The sequence below is a fragment of the Musca autumnalis genome, unplaced genomic scaffold (assembly GCF_047663935.1).
Source record: "Musca autumnalis isolate F117 unplaced genomic scaffold, ASM4766393v1 scaffold_1, whole genome shotgun sequence".
NCBI classification, from domain to species: domain Eukaryota; kingdom Metazoa; phylum Arthropoda; class Insecta; order Diptera; family Muscidae; genus Musca; species Musca autumnalis.
The window spans coordinates 126692382-126715074 of NW_027411644.1; the positions used below are offsets into that span (position 1 = coordinate 126692382).

The 22693-nt window shown below is 33.8% G+C and overlaps 1 protein-coding gene across 4 annotated transcripts in view; it reads right to left on the reverse strand.

Moving 5' to 3' along the window:
• Positions 1-22693, reverse strand: part of alpha-Cat (catenin alpha) — a 204151-nt gene that overhangs the window by 168417 nt on the left and 13041 nt on the right. For all 4 annotated transcript variants that reach the window (XM_073992454.1, XM_073992448.1, XM_073992438.1 and 1 more), the window contains one exon: positions 40-416. In XM_073992454.1, the coding sequence (XP_073848555.1) occupies positions 40-416 (377 nt within the window). The remainder of the gene's footprint in view (positions 1-39; positions 417-22693) is intronic.

Below are 22693 nucleotides of genomic sequence, written 5' to 3' on the forward strand. Positions count from 1 at the left end.
TGAGTCAGACAAATAAGTTGATCATAAAGTTCTACCTACCCTCATATTGTTCATAAGTTCATCCTGACTGGATGCATTCTTAAGACGATTTAAATCATCTTCCACTACATGTAACGATTTTAAAAGAAGATGTACGTCGACCATGTCGGCAAGTATTAATAGCCGCGTCACTGCTGATAGTAGATTACGAGCAGCACGTACCATATTACCTCTCTTGAGCGAACTGCACGGATCTTCAGAAAATTCCCTAGCAGCAATACTCATGGCATCCCCAGACTTTCGTACTTCATCAACTGCAGACAGCATTTCTTGAGTAATGTCGGGATTTTCATAAGCAATTTGTTCACCTTTTTGGATAAAGTTTTCGGTTGCCTTTTCCACAGCTGCAACAAGAGCACTAGCTCGTTTGGATTTCCCTATAAAGTATAAAGTAAAGTATATATTATTATTTAGTAAAGTATAATTAAAAGTTTTCAGACTTTTATGAAAATAAATTCATGGGCATTATTTATTCCGGCTAATAAAATTACAGTAATATTAACTCCCCTGTTAATTTTACTGTCATTTAGACAATTTTTCGTTTAAAGAATCTTATTTAATTAATCCAACAAAGTATTTTGTTCTAGATAATCCGCTGTTTGGGGAACATCTTAAATAAAACCACTATTTAGAAGGCATTTTGAACTATATGTACAATATTAGAACTGTTTAAGATGAAAAATCTATTAGAAACGTTTTTTTTTTTAAATTACAAATTACCTGAATGAAAAATTAAAAAAAATCAGGGAAGAAACACTATCCCCCATATATAATACGTCTTATTTTGTTATAATTTGGATTTTACGACCAGATTTATAACGTTCCGATTAACTTAAAGTTAAAAGTTATTTTTAAATATCAAGGAGGACATTCTTGGCACTAACTTTTAGTGTGAAAATTATATTTTTAATGCCTAATAATAAAATAATTCAAATCCATCCAATAGTAAAAGAAAACATATAAAAATTTGATGCATATTGCTTGGTCGTCGAGTGTAAAAAATAAAGAGCAATTGCGGCATAATTTAAATATGAAACTGGTAATCCTTTATTATTCTACCTCATAAACCCAAGGAAACCAAGTTATTTTCATGAATTACAACAGCTAATGCCTTGTTCATACAAAGGCTAATTCGGTCTCTATTCGTTGTTCGAACCCAAATTACGATGTAATCATAGACTAATGAAACATAGACGTCGGAACTCTCTCACCGACTATGTTCGAATTGAGTGTTGTAAATAAGAAACTCAATCAGGGCAATCATGAATAAAAATTCCGTGAGGAATTTTTTCCCTTTCCTCAATTTCAGCATTTTTTTCCATATTTATGTCTAACAGGAGAATATTTTTTGTCGATTCAGTGAGAATATTGCATAATTAAGCGACTTCAGTAGTTTCCAATGTTTCAAAATATTGATTTTAAAAGAATTTCACTTTTTAAAATTATTTTCCGTGCGGAAAATTACGAGGGAAATTTTCATGATTGCTCTGAATATAAAATGCCAAAAAGAATACAACTTAACAAATATTTTGTTCTGGCAAAAGACTACATGGGTTTGGTTATTGATAGGAACTATATCCTCAGGTAAAAATATCCAAGAAAATATTGCAATTTTCCCCAAAAATCGTCTTCCAACTTTTTTGAGTTTTCGGGTTTGAGTGACTTGACTGCGGAAAAATTGAGTGATCCGACGTCTATGTTTCATTAGTCTATGATGTAATTACTTCATTACCATACAAAATTTTGAGAACGAAAAACGATTTTTGTACATTACTCTCCGAACGACGATAAAATATGTTCCATCTCTAACAAATGAGAGAATTTATCGAAATAAATTAATTATGACAGGAAAAAATACAAAATTTAAAAATTTACTAAAAACCAAAACATTTTTAGAAAAACTGCAAAACATGAATGAATAGTAAACGGTTTAACGACTAGTGTACACTAAAATCATAGCAAATGTTGTCTTATCTTTCATTGCAGTTCCATTTCTTGTCCATCGTTTCAAATTCGCGTACAAATCAAAAACCAAATCCCTGCCTCGTTAATTTTAAAAATAGAAAAATTAAAAAATATACTGGGAAGACCATAATTGTGAGTAAAATAGAAAACGTGAATGAAAATAATATAATTTAATATTAAATAGATATCTGAAAGAAGGACAAATATTTTTTCAGTTCATATCAATTAATTTTACTCGTCTTTTGGTTGAAACTTTCTTTAAAATCAGTAAATAAAGAAGAATGAAAATATGAATCATGTTGCTATGAATTGTGTACACCCAGCTAACAATTTTTTCCGAGGGCTCTGATATCAGATTTTTTCTGAGATTTTCTGAATATTTTTTAGAATTGTGGCCGATTTCTCTAATATTTTCCTAGAAATTTGACTGATTTTCTATAAGTTTATTTTAAGAATCTCTGCACATTTTCTAAAGAATCTTAAGAATCGTCATTCCGAATTCGTTCCGATTACTAATGGATTTTCTAAGGGAATTTTTTTTCGTTTGATGTCGAAGAACAAAATTACTGGTCATAAAATTCGCATATACAATTTTAAAATTTTTTAATATAAATGCTACATATAATTATTCAAGCTAGTGTTGATAGCTTCAACATATATGTGGAAGTATACTTCTGCATATTGTTCTACTGTTAATCATAAAATTATAACAACAGGCTATATCATTAGAAAGTTTGAAATTAGAATCTTCCATAAATAGCATATTGAAAGAAAATTGTCTCTGAGTGGGGTTTGTTCTGTACAGTACGACACGTGGCGTCAGCGTCAGAATTGTTTCCGATTTTTTCAGAAAATCTGAACTTTTCTCCGAATTTTTCCAGAATTTCTTTCCGAATTCGGACGGATTTTCTTAAGAAAATCTAAATTTTTCATCGAATTTTCCAGAATTTTCTTCCGAATTCGGACCAAGAATTTACTTCCGAATACGGACAGAATTCGTCGCGAAACTCTAATAGGTTTTTAAGAATTTCATTAGAAAATTCTTTCCGAATTCGGTGACCACGTCCACACAACTTTCGTATCGAATTCGGTACGAATTCGGCATCACAATCGGCTATTTTTCCAGAAATTCTGTCCGAATTCGATACGAATTCGGAAAAAAATGTTAGCTGGGCAATGTCGTATGAACGGGTTTACTCGTGTACGTAATTATGAGAGCGAACAACGTGATTCAAATGCTGGTATGAACATGGCATAACAACTTTACAAAAACAACATTGTTATGGAAAATATAATGTCAAAAAATATTGAACAATTGGAGCTATCGTTCTATAAATGTTCATAGGAAAAATATAAAAACATTTTGAAGGTCCTCCAATTTGAATCAAAGGCTCTTGAAACATAGATATTTCGGAAGCGAAAAATTGATTGATTGTATTTTCCACCTTTTTTAATACAATAAATTTCATTTTCATTTCTTCAGCGTGTAGAAAAACTGAACATCTTTAATTGGGTTTGCTGGATTAATATTATTAATGCTATGCTATGTCGAAATGTTCACAGCATAGCACAGCATATGCATCGTTTTTGGATTTCATGAAAATTTCTATGTGCTGTGCTGTAAAATTATCATGGCCACAGCATAGTCCAAAGCATTTCATGTAAAAATATTCGCAGCACAGCACAGCAATAGTTTTCGTTTTTGTTTTTAATGCTGTGGCTATGTGCTATGCTGCGACACTTTCACAGCGCCAGCGTAGACCCTGTGCTATGCTGTGAATTTGCATACTAAATAACTTTTGAAAATTACAGCAAACTTCTAACCAATACGCCAAAAAGAATACAAAAAGTAGTTCAAAATAAAGGAGAAACACCAAATATTAATAATATAAACATACTAAATTATTGTGGAGCTGATATCTTTTCAACATTTAATGAAATAAAGATAAAAGAATGGTGTGAAAAACACCCGGGTACTGAAACTGGCTGGAGAATTGAACTAATTCTTTACCGACTCATTTCAACCGTTCACGCTTTAAAAAATTTTCGGAATAGAAGTGAAATCGATTGTGTACATAAAGTTTACATCCTGAGGACCTCCTAATTTTATTTGGTCGAGGAGTAAATGACTTATAAAAGCGCTGTTTTGACCGATCCTTTCATAAAGGATTAATGAAAACTGGCTGAAATTTGGTTCATGGTTCAAAATACAACAATTTATGGGATACCAATCATTGTGTTTTGTTTGAGGTAACAGTCAGAGTGTTAAACAACTCTAATCAATAAAGGTTTTGTTTATAAAATCCACTGAATTCCCCAATAAGTGCTTAATTTATTGGAAAAGTCGCCAGAAGGATAATAGCCTGTTTTTAGATACTACCAAAGGACTTTTGTTTTCAAAAAAATTCAAATATATTGTATTTAGTACTATCAACAAAAGTATTTACAGTTTCGGTCGTAAATTCAACTAAAAATAGTTTCATTGTCCTTTTTCTTCCACACTCCTATTTTTTTGAACAAAAAATTTTAAGACGATTTATAATGTTGGTGTAAACATTAATTTATTTAATACAAATTGCCACATTTATGTTAATGAAATAACAGTTGGAATGTCAACAATCTTAACCAAATACAAAATAAACCAAAATGGAGAAGTTTAACCATGTTTTTTTGGACCATTCTCTTTTGTGTATGGGCACTCCTATTATTTTGAACGCAACTGTATATATGTTTATATCTAGGTTATTTTTTATCCTACATTTCAATTTTTTTGAAATTTGTATCACTTGTAGGTCTAGTTGTCCCGAATACAAAAATATATATATAGTCTGGGAGGCGACCATACTTTCCGAGATGTAGGCTTCAAATTTCAAAAAATATATATGTTCATAACTTGGTTGATTTTAGCCGATACCCATCCAAAGGTCGGCTATTTTGAGGAAACTTTATAAATTAAAAGAAAATGTAGTTTCAGTTTTCGAGATTTGCACCTGTCCATAGGAGAAAGTCTTAAATCCCCGGCCGAAGACCGGCTATTTAGAACAAACTTAATAATTTAAAAGAGAATTTGGTTCTTTCTCTCGAGATTTGCACCTGTCCAAAATTCGGAACATCGGTTAAGATATAAACAGTATCGGCCAAAACTAAAGCACCCCCTCAATAAATTTTTTTCAAATGATCATTTTTTATGAAAACTATATTATAAATTTATATTTTATTTTTCTTTTTATTTATTTATATCTTTATAATTGGAAAATACAAAAATAAGGAATTCAGAATTTAATAAACAAAAGTTAGATTTCAAAAACTACTTTAGGTCGCAAATATAAGCGGACAAAACTAAAGCACCCCCCCAATTCGAGGTACAACAAAAACTATTGAAATCAATATTTCGTTGCGTATCCCGTATTCTGAATGACACAATCACATCTTTTTGGTATAGAAGATACTAAATTATTAATTACTGCAGGCGAAATAATTGATTTTCGGAAAATTTAGCTTAAATCCTCAAAATACTGAAAATCGGAAGGTACCGTTGTATGGAGGCTATACCCAAACGTGGACCCAGGTCCACGATTTTTGGTGGATATGTTTAGTGGCCACTAAGAACCCTAAGTACCAAATTACAGCTAATTTAGTAGGAAAATGTGGCTTAAATATCCGAAATACCGAAGATCGGAAGGTACCGCTATAAAGGGGCTATACCAAAACATTAGCCGATATTGTTCATATTCATCCAAAAATGATGCTACAGCATCCACTAGTCAAATACAATACGCTAACGTTTAAAAATTAGCAAAAGAACGAATTGCAGAAGAACGACAGACACGGGCTTATTCAGTCTTTGGTGTGGTATATCTACCACATGGTGATATCGCGTCAATGGAAGAAGAAATTTCTGATATAGTTGTAAGATACCCCAATGTTATTATGGGTGATTTTAACAATAACATGTTTGATTTGTCACGGAGTTTTGTTGTAAGGAATATTTGTAGTAGAATGAATTTATCTGTTGTTCACAATTCTATGCCCACGCATATTGATGTTTCACATGGATCTACCTCGTTGTTGGATTGTTTCTTTGTGTCTTGTCCGAATTTGATTGCTTGTTCAAATCAATTTGCATGTCCTGGTATTTCGGATCATTCGTTTATTTTTCTGTCGGTTAGTATGCATTGTCGTCTGGTTAAGCAGTTTTATGAATATGCGGACTATGACGCTGTTGATTTGTTGGCTCTCGCGGATGCATTTGCTATGTGTGGTTTAGATGGTGTGTATGATGTGGCTGATGTTGATATTCAAGTTGATGTACTTAACCGTGGTTTACGTTATATGCATAGTGTTGTCCCGGTTAAAAAGCGGTTCTGTAGAGTCAATCATGATGATTGGTTTAAATCTCCAGACATACGTTATCATCTGTCTGTTAGAGATATAGCCTACAGTGCATATCTTCGTGACAAGAATATTGTTAATTGGAAGAATTACTGTAGATGTCGAAATCGGGCTAAGAAAGTTATTAGGAGACTTAAATTTATAGCGCATGGTGACATGTTTGCGAATAAAACGTCTAAAGATATTTGGTCCATCTTGAATAAGAGTGGTTTGGGAGATGAGGATAGTGAAGTTGATTGTGTAGATGTTGAACAGTTGAATTATAATTTTGTGTCTAATCAAACGGTGAATGAATTTGATGTTTCTTGTATTCCTGATAGTGTTTATGATGGTTTTTCATTTCGTGCTGTTGATTTGGCTGAAATTGTAAATGCGTTTTATAAGATTAAATCTAAAGCAGTTGGTTATGATGGTTTTCAGCTTAAATTTCTGAGACTTGTGTTCCCTTTAATTGGACGTCATTTGGTGTATATTGTTAATACGATGTTAACTGTGTCTACGTTCCCCTCAGGTTGGAAAATTTCTAAAGTAGTGCCTATACGGAAAAGTAATGATTCTCGGGATTATAGACCTATATCAATTATGCCGATAATCTCAAAGATGGTTGAGCATATATTGAAAGATCAAATGCTGAGTTACATCAATGAGCTATCACTGTTGCATGATAGCCAGTATGGATTTAGATGTAACCGTAGTACAACGTCCCTCCTTGTTGGATTGACTGACAATGTGAGGAAGACTGTTGGTGGGGGTGGTTGTTGTGTTCTGTTGTCTTTGGACCTTGAAAAGGCCTTTGACAAAATTAATCACTTCATTTTGATTAAGAAGTTGCATCGTTTTTTTAATTTTTCGTCTTCAGCGTGTAAGCTTATCTTTTCGTATTTGTTCCGGAGGTTGCAATATGTGAGTTGTAAAAATTGTGTTTCGAGTATGCTACCTGTGAGTAGTGGTGTGCCCCAAGGTTCTGTCCTTGGGCCTTTGTTGTTTATTATGTATATTAATGATTTGTTTGGTTGTATTAATAGTAGAAATTGTTTGTCATTTGCCTTTGCTGATGATATACAGGTTTTGTTTAAAGGGGAATATGTTTTTATGGATGTTTTGCAGTCTTCTATTGATTTTAATATTAATATGTTAGTCACGTGGTTGTCCAACAATGGGCTCTCAATAAATACTAGTAAGACTAAGGCTATGTTTTTTGGCAACTTCCAAGAGAGTTCTATAAATGTTTCCATCTATAGGGAGTCTATAGATGTTGTAAGCTCGATGAAGTGTCTTGGTTTGTTGCTTGATAGTGGTTTGGAGTTTGATCTGCATGTTAATTGTTTAGTTTCCAAGGTAAACTTTATTTTAAGAAAGTTGTACTGTTTGGATATTGTCCTACCTAAGAAAATTAGGATACAGGTAGTACATGCATTGATAATGCCGCATTTTTTGTATTGTATTGAGGTTGTTGGTGGAAGTTGTGGCTGCGTTTTGCGTAAGCTTAAGCTATTGTTTAATAGGGTCATGCGCTATGTTTTCGTGCTTAATCGTCGTGATCATATTTCTTCGTATGTAGAAGAATTTCTTGGTAGTTCGTTTGATGCTTTTCTGAATATTAGGTGCATGTTGTTTTTCTTTAAGGTGATACAAATCAAAGCCCCTTCCTCTGTTTTAGAGTTATTTGTTTTTAGTAGATCGGAGAGGAATAAACAAATTCATATACCGCGTTTGACCCCTTTTTTGGAAAAATCCTTTTTGGTACGGGTTGCCCGTGTGTTCAATGGTTTACCGCAAGATCTTAAGACATTCAGTGGCTCCTTAATCTGTTATAAAAGAAAGTTATTTGAATATTTCAATCGGAGTGATTTTGAAGATTAATAATTTTTCGACTAGTACAAATTTTTGTTATGATTGTTTATGTTCCTTATTTTTAATATTGCTTAGCTGATTTACTAAACAGATCTTCATATTTTCTTTAATTACATCCTGTTAATGAATTTTAAGACTATTAAATTTAATGTATTGTTAGTTTTAAGCTTTTGGAGTAGTGTATGTTTTGTAGCTTTTGGAACCGCTCTTGGCCCTATGGGCTAGGTTCCCATTTATGAAAATAAATTGAATTGAATTGAAAAATTGACATCGGATTTTGCATATTTGCATATTTTTTAATAATAGAGATACGAAGATTCTGATTGGACCAAAATTCGTTTCAAAGAAATCTAAATTCAATGGCAGGGTCATATTTTGTATTTATTTTGCATATTTTGCATATGCAAAAAATATGCAAAATATGCAAAAAATATGCAAAAAATATGCAAAAAATATGCAAAAAATATGCAAAAAATATGCAAAATATATGCAGTATGCAAAAATATGCAAAATATGCAAACAGTTTTTGGCCGAAAATCGTCATAAAAGTCGTAAAATTGACAATTAAAGTTGGGAAAAATCATCAAAGTGTCCTAAATTAAAATTGTTGGCCGTTTAACGTCGCTTTTTAGCAGATTATTATGCTATTGAGACCCCTTACCACAGTGTGGATATAAAAATATGGTTATATGTATATTGTAATACCATTTTTTATTATCAACCTATTAAAAAATATAAAATTTGTTAAATTGTCAAATATTTTATTTAAAATTCAATATTTTCTTTGTCTTAATTTGTTGCATTAGTCTGGTTTTAACTCAAAGGGAAAAAATCGATGTCGGATTTTTTTATGCGGCACTCCCCTAAAGTCTTTAGTTTGGTTAGATTTTAAGATTGTTAAAGTTTGAGCACAATTGGAATATGTTAACACATGCCACTGGGTCCTCGTAGTTATGAAAATCTCGACTTTTTGGCTATTTGACGACTTCAGCTACCCATATCTATGAAACGGTTAAAACTATTTGCCCGTGTTATGCATTAAATTAAATGCCATACTATTCTTGATATTTTGCCGAACAACAAAATACGTAGTATTGTAGTAGTAAGTAGTACTGAATTCAAGATAATAAAGCCAATGTCCCGAAAACGCCTTAGGGTGAAAATGGAGTCTATTGTGAAAAAACCCTTTTTACAGTGTTTAATTTAACTTGCTTTTGTGTCTGTTTAGTTCAAATCTAGTAACTTATTTTCCACACAGTTGTAGTTGACCAATAGAACTAAAACTTTGCACATATTTCAGACTTGGATGACAATACAGGAATATGAAACCAAAACCAATATGGGTCCATTTTTTTCTTAGAGCCCCCATATAGCGGTACCACCAAATTTAAAGTACTTTAAGGATTCTGGTTAAATTTTTAGGCCGAATTGGCTATAACTTGGCATTTGGTGTTCCCAATGGTACAGAAACTTCCTCACTAAAAATGTTGGACTCAGGTCAAGCTTTGGTATAGCCCCTATACAACGGTACAACACGATTTCAGGTATTTTAAAGTTTTTCGGCCTAAATTGGCTATAATTTTGTTATGAGGTTCCCAGTGGTCAAAAAAATTAAATGCTGAAAAGTTAAAAATAAAAAAAAAATTAAAAAAATAAGTTACAGTGTTTTATTTACAAATGCACTTAAAACTAGAAAATATTTTTTAATGATTAAATCTCTCAAATAAAACGCTTGCATTTGAATTAAAAATTGTGGCAATATTAAACGGCCACCAGCGTTTTATTTGAGAGAATCCATCATTAATAATTATGTTCTAGTTTTAAGTGCTTTTATAAATAAAACATTGTAAATTAATTTTCTAAATTATTTTTTATTTCTTCCCATATTATCAATTTTTGGGAATGAAAACAAATGTCTTTTACATTTTGTTCATATTTAAATTTATTTAAGGGGCTGACATAATGTGATTTTGGGGACATCTGGGTAAAAATGACTACTTGGTGATGAACTCGACTCCTTGCTCTGCTATGTCGTTCACAACTTTCAAGTTGTTTAACATCCTTTACCCTTCCTGGTAATTGATGTTCTGCGGTCAAGTTACAGGATCTTTTTCAAGAGTTAATGCTTAATCTCTTGATCAACAAGTAAGTATACCCTGTAATTACGCCTGGTAGACTTTTTCTGGAAATTTCGGCAGTTGTTCTTTTGTTATACCCCGGTTACACATAGCCGGATTAACCCAGTGGGTTTGGATTTCAAATGTCAATTCTATAGCGCAAACGTCAAATAAATCCTCTCGAAGTGGGTTAACCCGACAAAAAAACTCTAGTGTAACCGTACTATTAGTTTGGTTTTTGTTGGCTTGGCATTGTTTGTTCCGACAGTGCAAAACACCGTAAAGAGTCAAATGGCGACAAAAATCTTAACAAAGCGAAGACGGAAACTTCTCCGGAAATATTCGACCCAAACTTACAAAAGAACAACTGTTCGAAATTCATAAAAAAGTCACATTAACTCAGAGTCGAGCTCACCACAGATTACAACCAATTAATTACAAAGGACGAACAACTAAAACAATGCGTTTTCCAAGTAGTCGGCTATACCCAGTAGGCTCCATTTTCGCCCTAAGGCGTACGTAGTCACGTTAATCGGGACACTGGCTTTCTATCTCGAATTCAGTAATACTCACGCATTTTGTTTTTGAATAAAAAATAAACAGAATGGCCTTTAATTTAATGCATAATACGGGCAACCGTTCCACAGATATGGGTCGCCGAGAGAGACGAGATTTTCATAACTTCGAGGCTCCAGTAGCACGTGTTAACTTATCCCAATCTTAATCTTAAATCTATCTAAAATATAATCTAAGTAAACAGTTTAGGCGGCACCCCCGCCTAAAAAACTCCGACATCGATTTCTTCCCTTTGAGTTAAAACCAGCCTAAAGCTACAAATTAAGACAAAGAAAATATTAAATTTACATAAAATGATTGATATTTTATATTTTTGCATAGTTTAACAATAAAAATAGTATTACAATACCATATACCCTACATCATACCGTCGTAAGAGGTATCAATAACACAATAATCTGCTAAAAAATCGACGTTAAATGGCCAACAGTCTTAATTTAGGACACTTTAAAGTTTTTTTGATGCTTTTTTCCAACTTTAATTGTAAATTTTACGACTTTTTTGACGATTTTCGACCAAAAACTGTTTGCATATTTTTTGCATATTCTGCATATTTTTTGCATATTTTGCATATTTTTTGCATATTTTGCATATTTTTTGCATATTTTGCATATTTTTTGCATATTTTGCATATTTTTTGGCATATTTTTTGCATATTTTTTGCATATATTTTGCATATATTTTGCATATTTTTTGCATATTTTTTGCATATTTTTGATATGACCCCAAATATCGAAAAATTGACCCTCAAAATGCCTAGATCCAAAATTTGAGTCCAATCGGATGAGAAATAAAAAACATGCAAAAATCCGATGTCTACTTATAACATTTTAGAGATGTATTGAACAACTTTAAGCTCGACGGTAAAATATTAAAAATTCGAGCAACTCTCACATGAAAAGACTTCTCCAATATAGGAGTGAGACGAGGTATACATAATTGGGTATTTCGTGGGAAATGTTAACACGATTATCTCTTTTTGGAAATGTAGTCCGCTGCCTGCAGAGATGTGCAAACTGATTTATGTACATGTAGGGATCTCTAACAACAGCTAATAAAATGTAGTGAACGGAGTGCCTTTTTCACGACTCCGTTTGCACTGCATCCGGATGCTGTTAATTTGTGAGGAATTGGAGTGCCTTTTTCACGACTCCGTTGAACTGCCTCCGGATGTTGTTAAAATGTGATAAATGGATGTGATTCTTTGGATTGCATCCAAATGCGGTTAAAATGTGAGGAATGGAGTGCCTTTTTCACGACTCCGTTTGAACTGCATAAAAACATGCCGTGAAAGAACTAGTCTACATTGCACTACTCCCAATTTATTTTGCTGGGTATGTTTGCGACCTAAAATGTTTTTTGAATTTTAACTTTTGTTTATTAAATTCTGATCTCCTTATTTTTGTATTTTTCAATTATAAAGATATAAATAAATAAAAAGAAAAATAAAAAATAAATTTATAATTTAGTTTTCATAAAAAAATTACCATTTCAAAAAAATTTACTGAGGGGGTGCTTTAGTTTTGGCCGATACTGTACATATAAATATTTGGAACTTTGAAGGCCTATATCTCGGGAAGTATGGACTTCCCCCGACTATATATATATATATATATATATATATATATATATATATATAGAATTATAGTTATAGTTAATATAAGGATAATTACAAAAAAGGAATACAAGAGCATTAGCTACAAAGGCCATCAGCTTTTTACATTGTTTTCTTTTAGATAATAATATTTTTTCGTTTCAAATCCTCTGCTTTGCAGAAGAGTGCGTTGTTGTTTAGATAGGATGCTGCAAGATTGTAGTATATGTTTGACGTCTACGACAGCTCCACATTTGGGACATTTATTATCCATGTTCTTATTAATTAGGTGTTGATGTGTTAGGATTGCATGTCCCATGCGTTAACGGGAAAATATCTTAATTTTCTTTTTCTCAATGTTCGTAGGATATACTGCTGCTTGGTTTTGTGGGTTAACATCACTATAGTGGTGATGTTTAAAACTGTTCATGTTAGCAACGTGTTGTTCATGAAGGAGGGCTAAAATGTTTGCTTTGAGATCAAGACTTTCGATAATATTATCAAGGAGCAATGGGGAGTTGCAAGCTAACTTTGCAGCAGCGTCAGCATGCACATTACCAGATATCCAACATGTCCGGGAATCCACGCTATCTTTATTTTATTGTTGTGTGATGTAAGTAGGTCCCTTATTTTGTTGATGCCAGCCCACTTGGTGTTTGATATATTCAGTATTGATTTTATAGCAGATAAACTGTCAGTAAGAATCATTGTTTTTCCTTTGGAATGTTTTGCTATAGTGATAGCTTGTAATATTCCTGCTACTTCTGCGGTAAAAATAGAACAGTAATTGGATGTAATTTTTGAAGCAAGTATGTTGCCAGCTTTTTTTACAATTGCATAAGCGGTTGTAAAATCATTTTTTGAAGCATCAGTAAAAAGTGTTGACCAGTGACACATATATCTCGTTGGGTGAGTTATCCTTTTTGAAAAATGATAGATATATCACATGAATTTTTGGGGAACAGCCACAACGTATATTTTGGAGAGTAACTCGTCACTTTATTTTTAAAATCAATGATATTGTTGTGGATACATTCATATATAGAGATGGTATTTACCGGGTATTTACCGGGTATTTACCCGGTAAATACCCACACGGTGGGTAAATACCGGGTAAATACCCATTTGTGGGTATTTATTTGGGTATTTACTATATTGAATGGCAAATACAACATTTTACACCCTATTTCTGGGTTTAGGTTGTAAATTCGTTTCAAAATGGATAGCTTTACAATACTTTAAACTAGTGGGTAAATACTTGGGTAAATACCCGAGTATTTACCCAAGTGTGGGGTAAAAACTCATTAACTGCCGAACCACTTGACGTAGGCTGACAAAATTTGGCTCACATCTTTCTTATGTCAACAGAACTTCTGGTACTAAACATGGGGTCTCTGGGCCCATGTTTTGATATAGCCCCCACATAACCGTACCTCCTGATTTAAAGTATTTTTTGTATAATAACCACATTTTACAATAATATTGGCTTAGCTTGGCACAGTGAGTTCTCAATGTGTAAAAAATATCCTTGCAAAAATTGGTCAATATAGGTCCAAGTTTTCTAATAGCACCCATATAAAGGCACCCCGATTTCGAGTATTTACCCAAATTTTGGGTAAAAACTCTTTAACTGCCGAACCACTTGATGTAGGCTGACAAAACTTGGCATAAATCTTTCTTATGTCAAAAGAACTTCTGGTACTGAACATGGGGTCTCTGGGTTCATGTTTTGATATAGCCCCCATATAGCCGTACCTCCCGATTTAAGGTATTTTTCATCTATTAGCCACATTTTACAACCAAATTGGCTGTAATTTGGCACAGTGAGTCCTCAAGGAGTATAATATATCCTTGCACATATTTGTCATCGTAGGTCCACGTTTTCCAGTAGCCCCCATATAAGGGTACACCGATTTCGAGTATTTATCCAAAAGTGGGTAAAAACTCATTAACTGTCGAACTCCTTGACGTTGGCTGACAAAATTTGGCTCAAAACTTTCTTATATCAATAGTAATAAAGGTATTGAAAATAGAGTCCCTGGGTCCATGTTTTGATATAGCCCCCATATAGCCGTACCTCCCGATTTAAGGTATTTTTCATCTATTAGCCACATTTTACAACCAAATTGGCTGTAATTTGTCACAGTGAGTACTCAAGGAGTATAATATATCCTTGCAGATATTTGTCAACGTAGGTCCGCGTTTTCTTGTAGCCCCCATATAAGGGTACCCCGATTTCGAGTATTTAAACAAAAGTGGGTAAAAACTCATTAACTGTCGAACCCCTTGACGTTGGCTGACAAAATTTGGCTCAAAACTTTCTTATATTGATAGTATAAAAGGTATTGAAAATATGGGGTTTCCATCTGTAATTTTTTGTAAAAGTTATGCCCAGAATTTTTAGCTCATTGACATATGGAATAGTTATGTCCTCAACTGAAAATTCGTTGGGTTGGCATCTCTGCTTTCTGCAAATGTGGAGTATTGAGGATTTCGATGAGGAAATTTTTGAACCAGATGTTTTGCACCAGTTTAACAACTCAAGGATTATTTGGGAAAATGTTTCATTGGTCTGGTTGTTGTCTTTTTGAAGACTTAAAATATAAACATCGTCAGCGTACAAGCAATGGTAGATTTTGTTGTATTTGTTGATTATAGCGCTGATGTGGTTAAAAGCAATTTGGAAAAGGGTTACTGACAGCGGCGATCCTTGTGGTATGCCATTTTGCAAAGTGAAATTTTTAGAGTAAAAGTTATTTATTTTCACTCTAAAAGTTCTTCCAGAGAGAAACGATGGAACCGCAACCCCAAGATATTAACGAGTCGATGATGACGTGGATACCAATATGGTCAAATGCTTTTTCAAAGTCAATAGCCAAAATAGAGATGTGGTTTTTCGTGGGTGGATATGGCTTTTGTAGCAAAAAAGTCTATATGGAGAAGGGCATCGGAGCAACCCTGCTTGGCTTTGAAAGCTACTTGGTTTGATGAAACTAGTTTCCTTGTTTTCAAAAACCATGCTAATCGATTGGAAATTATACGTTCCAGTAAATTCGAAATGCATGGTAGTAACGAGATTGGCCTATATCCGGAGAAATTGGTATTACTCTTATATGGTTTTGGAATGGGGACAATTATGGCTGATTTCCATGAGTAGGGTATAACACCAGTGTCAAAAATTGCGTTGTATAAGGAAAGGAGTTTATCTTTGCCTATACTGGAGAGGTTTTGTAAGAACACATAAGAAATCCTGTCATGCCCAGGTGTGTAACCTTTAACTTTTTTTAAGGCTAAATTTAATTCCTAGATGGTAATCTGATGTTCCATAAAAGATGAGTATTTATTGGTTGCAGGGTTGGAGAAATTGTTTGGTATGACGTTTTTTGCGCTACAAAATTCTGGGGTGTAGTTTTCATCCAAGGATTCTGCGGACCATTTACGACCGAAAAGGTTTGCAATTTCAGTAGGATTAGTAAATATGTCATTATTGTCTTCCATGGCAGTGAATGTGTGGAATGTATTCCGGTTGGCCATTCTATTTACTTTACTCCAAATAATAGACAAGGGCGAATCTCTGCTGATTGTATTTGTAAGGTGTATGAAACATTTTATTTTTGCTTGCTTACATTCATACCTGAACTTTGCGTTTGATTTTTTGTAAATAATTTTATTGTTGACTGTTGGACATCTACGGAAAATCCGATATGTTCTTATTTTGTTTTGTCGATAGGTATTTAGATCTTTGTTCCACCAGGGGACGTAATGTTTCTTGTAATCTCTTTTTATTGGTACATACTTGTTTGCCGCAGATAGTATTGCTTTGGTTATTGTAGCGCTGATTTTGTTGGGATTGCTGCTGAATGATTTGCCGTCTAAATCTGAATCCACGGCAGAACTGTAGAGTGGCCATTTCGCATTTTTAAAATTGTATCTCGGCATACGTTTTACAGATGCCCAAGAAGAATTGGTGTTTATTGTTGTTGCAATAGGGAAATGGTCGCTGCTATATAGATTATTTATTGTCTCCGATGATGCAATTGGTAAAAGGGCAGTGGAGCAGCACGCAATATCAATGTTCGTAAATGTGTTTAAGGTGGATAGATGAGTAGGGTTGCCATCATTTAAAATACACATATTGTGCATATTCAAAGCTTCCCTGTAGGAAGCATGGGCACATGGTTCGACATGTCACCACTTTGTCTACTATTATGTTGACAAAGTCAACACTTTGTCAACAGGTTGTCAACAATTGATACTTTTACCTTAATAAGAAGAAGCATTGTTTATATTGAAATCTGATAGCCCAAAGAGGCATCTTCTTATTTTTTCTTCATTTTCTTAATTGTTTGGCGTAAAATAATTTTGGCGGTTCGTTAAAAAAAGTGTTTTTTGTGAAAAATCAATAAAATATATAATTTTAATAACAACAAGTATGAGCAAAGGAAATTAGGAAAGGAAAATAACAGACAAGTGAAAAATATACAATTCTATATCAGAATACAAATTCTGAGGCGGCTGACAACATTTGTGGTAAAACTTCGTCAACTAGAGAAGATTGTGGAGCCTGACGAATATATGGTCTGTTCCAGTACTGCAAGAATCTACTAATTTTTACTATTTTTTCCGATAACATAAAGGAAAAAATGTTATCGTAGTAAAAAATAGTAGCTTCTTGCATGTTCTGGAACAGAGCAATATTGTCCCGTCTCGCTGGAAATGAACGCAACTTACATCTGATATTTGGACACGGCATAATAATGAGTTAAAATGTTGAAGGGTTATTTGGCAAAAATCGATGGCGAGATTTTTCTAATGTTTATACAGCTGTAATGTAAGCAAATTTAAGGACATTTTATTTATTTATGCTCATTTATACATGTTTATTCTTTTCAATTCCTAGATGTTATATCAATATTCAGCGAATCGCCTAATAAAACGTTAAGTGCAGCAGAAGAAGAAATTCTAATGGCCAAGGACCACCAATTCTTAGGCGATGATATTTCCGACAATGAAAACGATTTTTTATTATTGGTTAGCCTGCCTTGAAAACATTGGCTTTATTTACTAATTTTGTGCTTATGTGGAACTTGGGCTTAGCTCTTTATAAAGATAAAAAAGACTGTAATACGCAATTTGTACTTTTTTAGTATTTTCATACTTATATGTTTTTCTGTAATAAAATATACTATTTAAACAAAAGTATAAGTTCATCGTCTTATTAAACACACTATATAGCTTTTTAATCTATAAAAAGTTCCAAATAGGCCAAAAACTTAATAGTGAAAAATTTGGTACCAATGTCTCCATATGAGCCTTTATGTTAGAGCTGGCAAAAAATCGATGGCACTATCGATAATATCGATTATTATTTAAATATTCAATATCGATAGATAGTTTTGCCTATCGATATTATCGGAATAAAACCCCCTAACCTGAAATCCATTGAAATAAATAGAAATTTCGCTGCTTTTCGGTTATGTGTGTGTGTAAGAAAGTAAGTCCGTAGTCACACGTACACATTTTTCTGTAAAATAAAATGTATTTTTTTACATTTTTTATAAAATAAAAGCAGTTGTTTTTTCTCCTTTACAGTTCTGTGATCTACTTTTGCATAATTTCAAGATAATTATTGACATTTCCGCCATTTTCATCTCCAAATTAATGGCGAGGACAACTTAACGATAATATCGATAGCAATCGATATTTTAAAACATTATATCGAAAATATCTAATGTTGGGAATATCGATGGTTTGCCAGCTCTACTTTATGTACTATTGATTTACTACCTCCAATGTCTCTATTGACTCACTACCTCCAATGTCTCTATTGACTCACTACCTCCAATGTCAACACATGGTTCCTCAGCAACTACTGACATACTAGTTCCAATGTCAGTACTGACTTTCGAATGACACGTTCATACAAAATGTCTATAGGAAATTACATGAGTTGTCTACAGTTTGTCAGTAGTACTGTTGACAATGTCAGTAGTAAGTCAGTATAGATTCACTATTGACGTTTCCTACAGGGTTGTTCCAGAAGTACTCCTCTAGAATTATTCGTTTGAGAACCCCATAGTATATTCCAGCAGTTGACGTCTCCAATTAGTAAAACTGGAGAATGGATGTTTTCAAAAAGTGAGGAAATGTCGTTAACAGTAAATGATTCATTTGGATGCCACCGTGGTGCAATGGTATGCACGCCCGCCTTGCACGCAGAAGGTCAGGGGTTCGATTCCCCGGCCAGGCAACATCAAACATTTTTCAACGGTGGCAAAATACCCCTCAGTAATGTTGGCGACATTTCCTGAGTATTTCAGCCTTGAAAAACTTCTCACAAGTGGTGTCTTAAGACACGCCGTTCGGACTCGGCGATAAACAGTAGGTCCCATATCATTGAGCTAAATATGAATCGGGGTGCACTCATTGATATGAGAGAAGTCTCCCTTGTCCCGTATGGGATGTTGTGGAACAATGTTTTTTTTTTTTTTTTTTTTGTTTATATAGCGAAATGACTGTTATTTTGATATTTAGTGTTATTTCCATAACGATGTTTAGGAGTTTAGAGGAATTGTATATCCTTTTGTGAGGAATATGTTTCTTGATGAAAACAGCTAAGCCATTTTTTCCACCTATATTTGAGGGGTGGTTGATGGAGTAAGCAGTAAAAGTGTTTGGTGCTATAGCTTGGGATTGAAATGGAATATGTGTTTCCTGTAGTGAGATGAAATGTGGGTGATGATCTTGGATTAACACTTGTAGATCAACGTAATTATTTATTAACCCTTTGATGTTCCACTGCAGTATCTTGAAATCAGTCATGATTGAGAAAAGGAAAAAAGGAATAATGTTTTAGATAAAACATTATTCATTCATTTGTATATCTTGAAGATCGTCGATTTCGAATCTTCTTGCCGTTATTTTGGCTGGAGTGTCAGTATTTACATTTGATTCGCTTGAGGATGATGTTTGAGATATATCTGTATATTTAAATACTTGTTTGTTTGTGTTGTTTTTGTTGTTGTTTAAGCTTTCTATTTTTGATTTGAAGCTTTTGAGTAATTCTTCTCTATCTATATGTTTTGTGTTGAGATTATCGTCCTTTGTTTTGGTGATGGTTGTGTGATGAGTTTTATTTGAGTTTGATGGTTCTGAGTTATTTTGCTCATTTGATGGGGTTTGTTTACTTTGCTCCCCCACATAACCGTACCTCCTGATTTAAAGTATTTTTTGTATAATAACCACATTTTACAATAATATTGGCTTAGCTTGGCACAGTGAGTTCTCAATGTGTAAAAAATATCCTTGCAAAAATTTGTCAATATAGGTCCAAGTTTTCTAATAGCACCCATATAAGGGCACCCCGATTTCGAGTATTTACCCAAATTTTGGGTAAAAACTCTTTAACTGCCGAACCACTTGATGTAGGCTGACAAAACTTGGCATAAATCTTTCTTATGTCAAAAGAACTTCTGGTACTGAACATGGGGTCTCTGGGTCCATGTTTTGATATAGCCCCCATATAGCCGTACCTCCCGATTTAAGGTATTTTTCATCTATTAGCCACATTTTACAACCAAATTGGCTGTAATTTGGCACAGTGAGTCCTCAAGGAGTATAATATATCCTTGCACATATTTGTCATCGTAGGTCCACGTTTTCCTGTAGCCCCCATATAAGGGTACACCGATTTCGAGTATTTATCCAAAAGTGGGTAAAAACTCATTAACTGTCGAACTCCTTGACGTTGGCTGACAAAATTTGGCTCAAAACTTTCTTATATCAATAGTAATAAAGGTATTGAAAATAGAGTCCCTGGGTCCATGTTTTGATATAGCCCCCATATAGCCGTACCTCCCGATTTAAGGTATTTTTCATCTATTAGCCACATTTTACAACCAAATTGGCTGTAATTTGTCACAGTGAGTCCTCAAGGAGTATAATATATCCTTGCAGATATTTGTCAACGTAGGTCCGCGTTTTCTTGTAGCCCCCATATAAGGGTACCCCGATTTCGAGTATTTAAACAAAAGTGGGTAAAAACTCATTAACTGTCGAACCCCTTGACGTTGGCTGACAAAATTTGGCTCAAAACTTTCTTATATTAATAGTATAAAAGGTATTGAAAATATGGGGTTTCCATCTGTAATTTTTTGTAAAAGTTATGCCCAGAATTTTTAGCTCATTGACATATGGAATAGTTATGTCCTCAACTGAAAATTCGTTGGGTTGGCATCTCTGCTTTCTGCAAATGTGGAGTATTGAGGATTTCGATGAGGAAATTTTTGAACCAGATGTTTTGCACCAGTTTAACAACTCAAGGATTATTTGGGAAAATGTTTCATTGGTCTGGTTGTTGTCTTTTTGAAGACTTAAAATATAAACATCGTCAGCGTACAAGCAATGGTAGATTTTGTTGTATTTGTTGATTATAGCGCTGATGTGGTTAAAAGCAATTTGGAAAAAGGGTTACTGACAGCGGCGATCCTTGTGGTATGCCATTTTGCAAAGTGAAATTTTTAGAGAAAAAGTTATTTATTTTCACTCTAAAAGTTCTTCCAGAGAGAAACGATGGAACCGCAACCCCAAGATATTAACGAGTCGATGATGACGTGGATACCAATATGGTCAAATGCTTTTTCAAAGTCAATAGCCAAAATAGAGATGTGGTTTTTCGTGGGTGGATATGGCTTTTGTAGCAAAAAAGTCTATATGGAGAAGGGCATCGGAGCAACCCTGCTTGGCTTTGAAAGCTACTTGGTTTGATGAAACTAGTTTCCTTGTTTTCAAAAACCATGCTAATCGATTGGAAATTATACGTTCCAGTAATTTCGAAATGCATGGTAGTAACGAGATTGGCCTATATCCGGAGAAATTGGTATTACTCTTATATGGTTTTGGAATGGGGACAATTATGGCTGATTTCCATGAGTAGGGTATAACACCAGTGTCAAAAATTGCGTTGTATAAGGAAAGGAGTTTATCTTTGCCTATACTGGAGAGGTTTTGTAAGAACACATAAGAAATCCTGTCATGCCCAGGTGTGTAACCTTTAACTTTTTTTAAGGCTAAATTTAATTCCTAGATGGTAATCTGATGTTCCATAAAAGATGAGTATTTATTGGTTGCAGGGTTGGAGAAATTGTTTGGTATGACGTTTTTTGCGCTACAAAATTCTGGGGTGTAGTTTTCATCCAAGGATTCTGCGGACCATTTACGACCGAAAAGGTTTGCAATTTCAGTAGGATTAGTAAATATGTCATTATTGTCTTCCATGGCAGTGAATGTGTGGAATGTATTCCGGTTGGCCATTCTATTTACTTTACTCCAAATAATAGACAAGGGCGAATCTCTGCTGATTGTATTTGTAAGGTGTATGAAACATTTTATTTTTGCTTGCTTACATTCATACCTGAACTTTGCGTTTGATTTTTTGTAAATAATTTTATTGTTGACTGTTGGACATCTACGGAAAATCCGATATGTTCTTATTTTGTTTTGTCGATAGGTATTTAGATCTTTGTTCCACCAGGGGACGTAATGTTTCTTGTAATCCTTTTTTATTGGTACATACTTGTTTGCCGCAGATAGTATTGCTTTGGTTATTGTAGCGCTGATTTTGTTGGGATTGCTGCTGAATGATTTGCCGTCTAAATCTGAATCCACGGCAGAACTGTAGAGTGGCCATTTCGCATTTTTAAAATTGTATCTCGGCATACGTTTTACAGATGCCCAAGAAGAATTGGTGTTTATTGTTGTTGCAATAGGGAAATGGTCGCTGCTATATAGAATATTTATTGTCTCCGATGATGCAATTGGTAAAAGGGCAGTGGAGCAGCAATATCAATGTTCGTAAATGTGTTTAAGGTGGATAGATGAGTAGGGTTGCCATCATTTAAAATACACATATTGTGCATATTCAAAGCTTCCCTGTAGGAAGCATGGGCACATGGTTCGACATGTCACCACTTTGTCTACTATTATGTTGACAAAGTCAACACTTTGTCAACAGGTTGTCAACAATTGATACTTTTACCTTAATAAGAAGAAGCATTGTTTATATTGAAATCTGATAGCCCAAAGAGGCATCTTCTTATTTTTTCTTCATTTTCTTAATTGTTTGGCGTAAAATAATTTTGGCGGTTCGTTAAAAAAA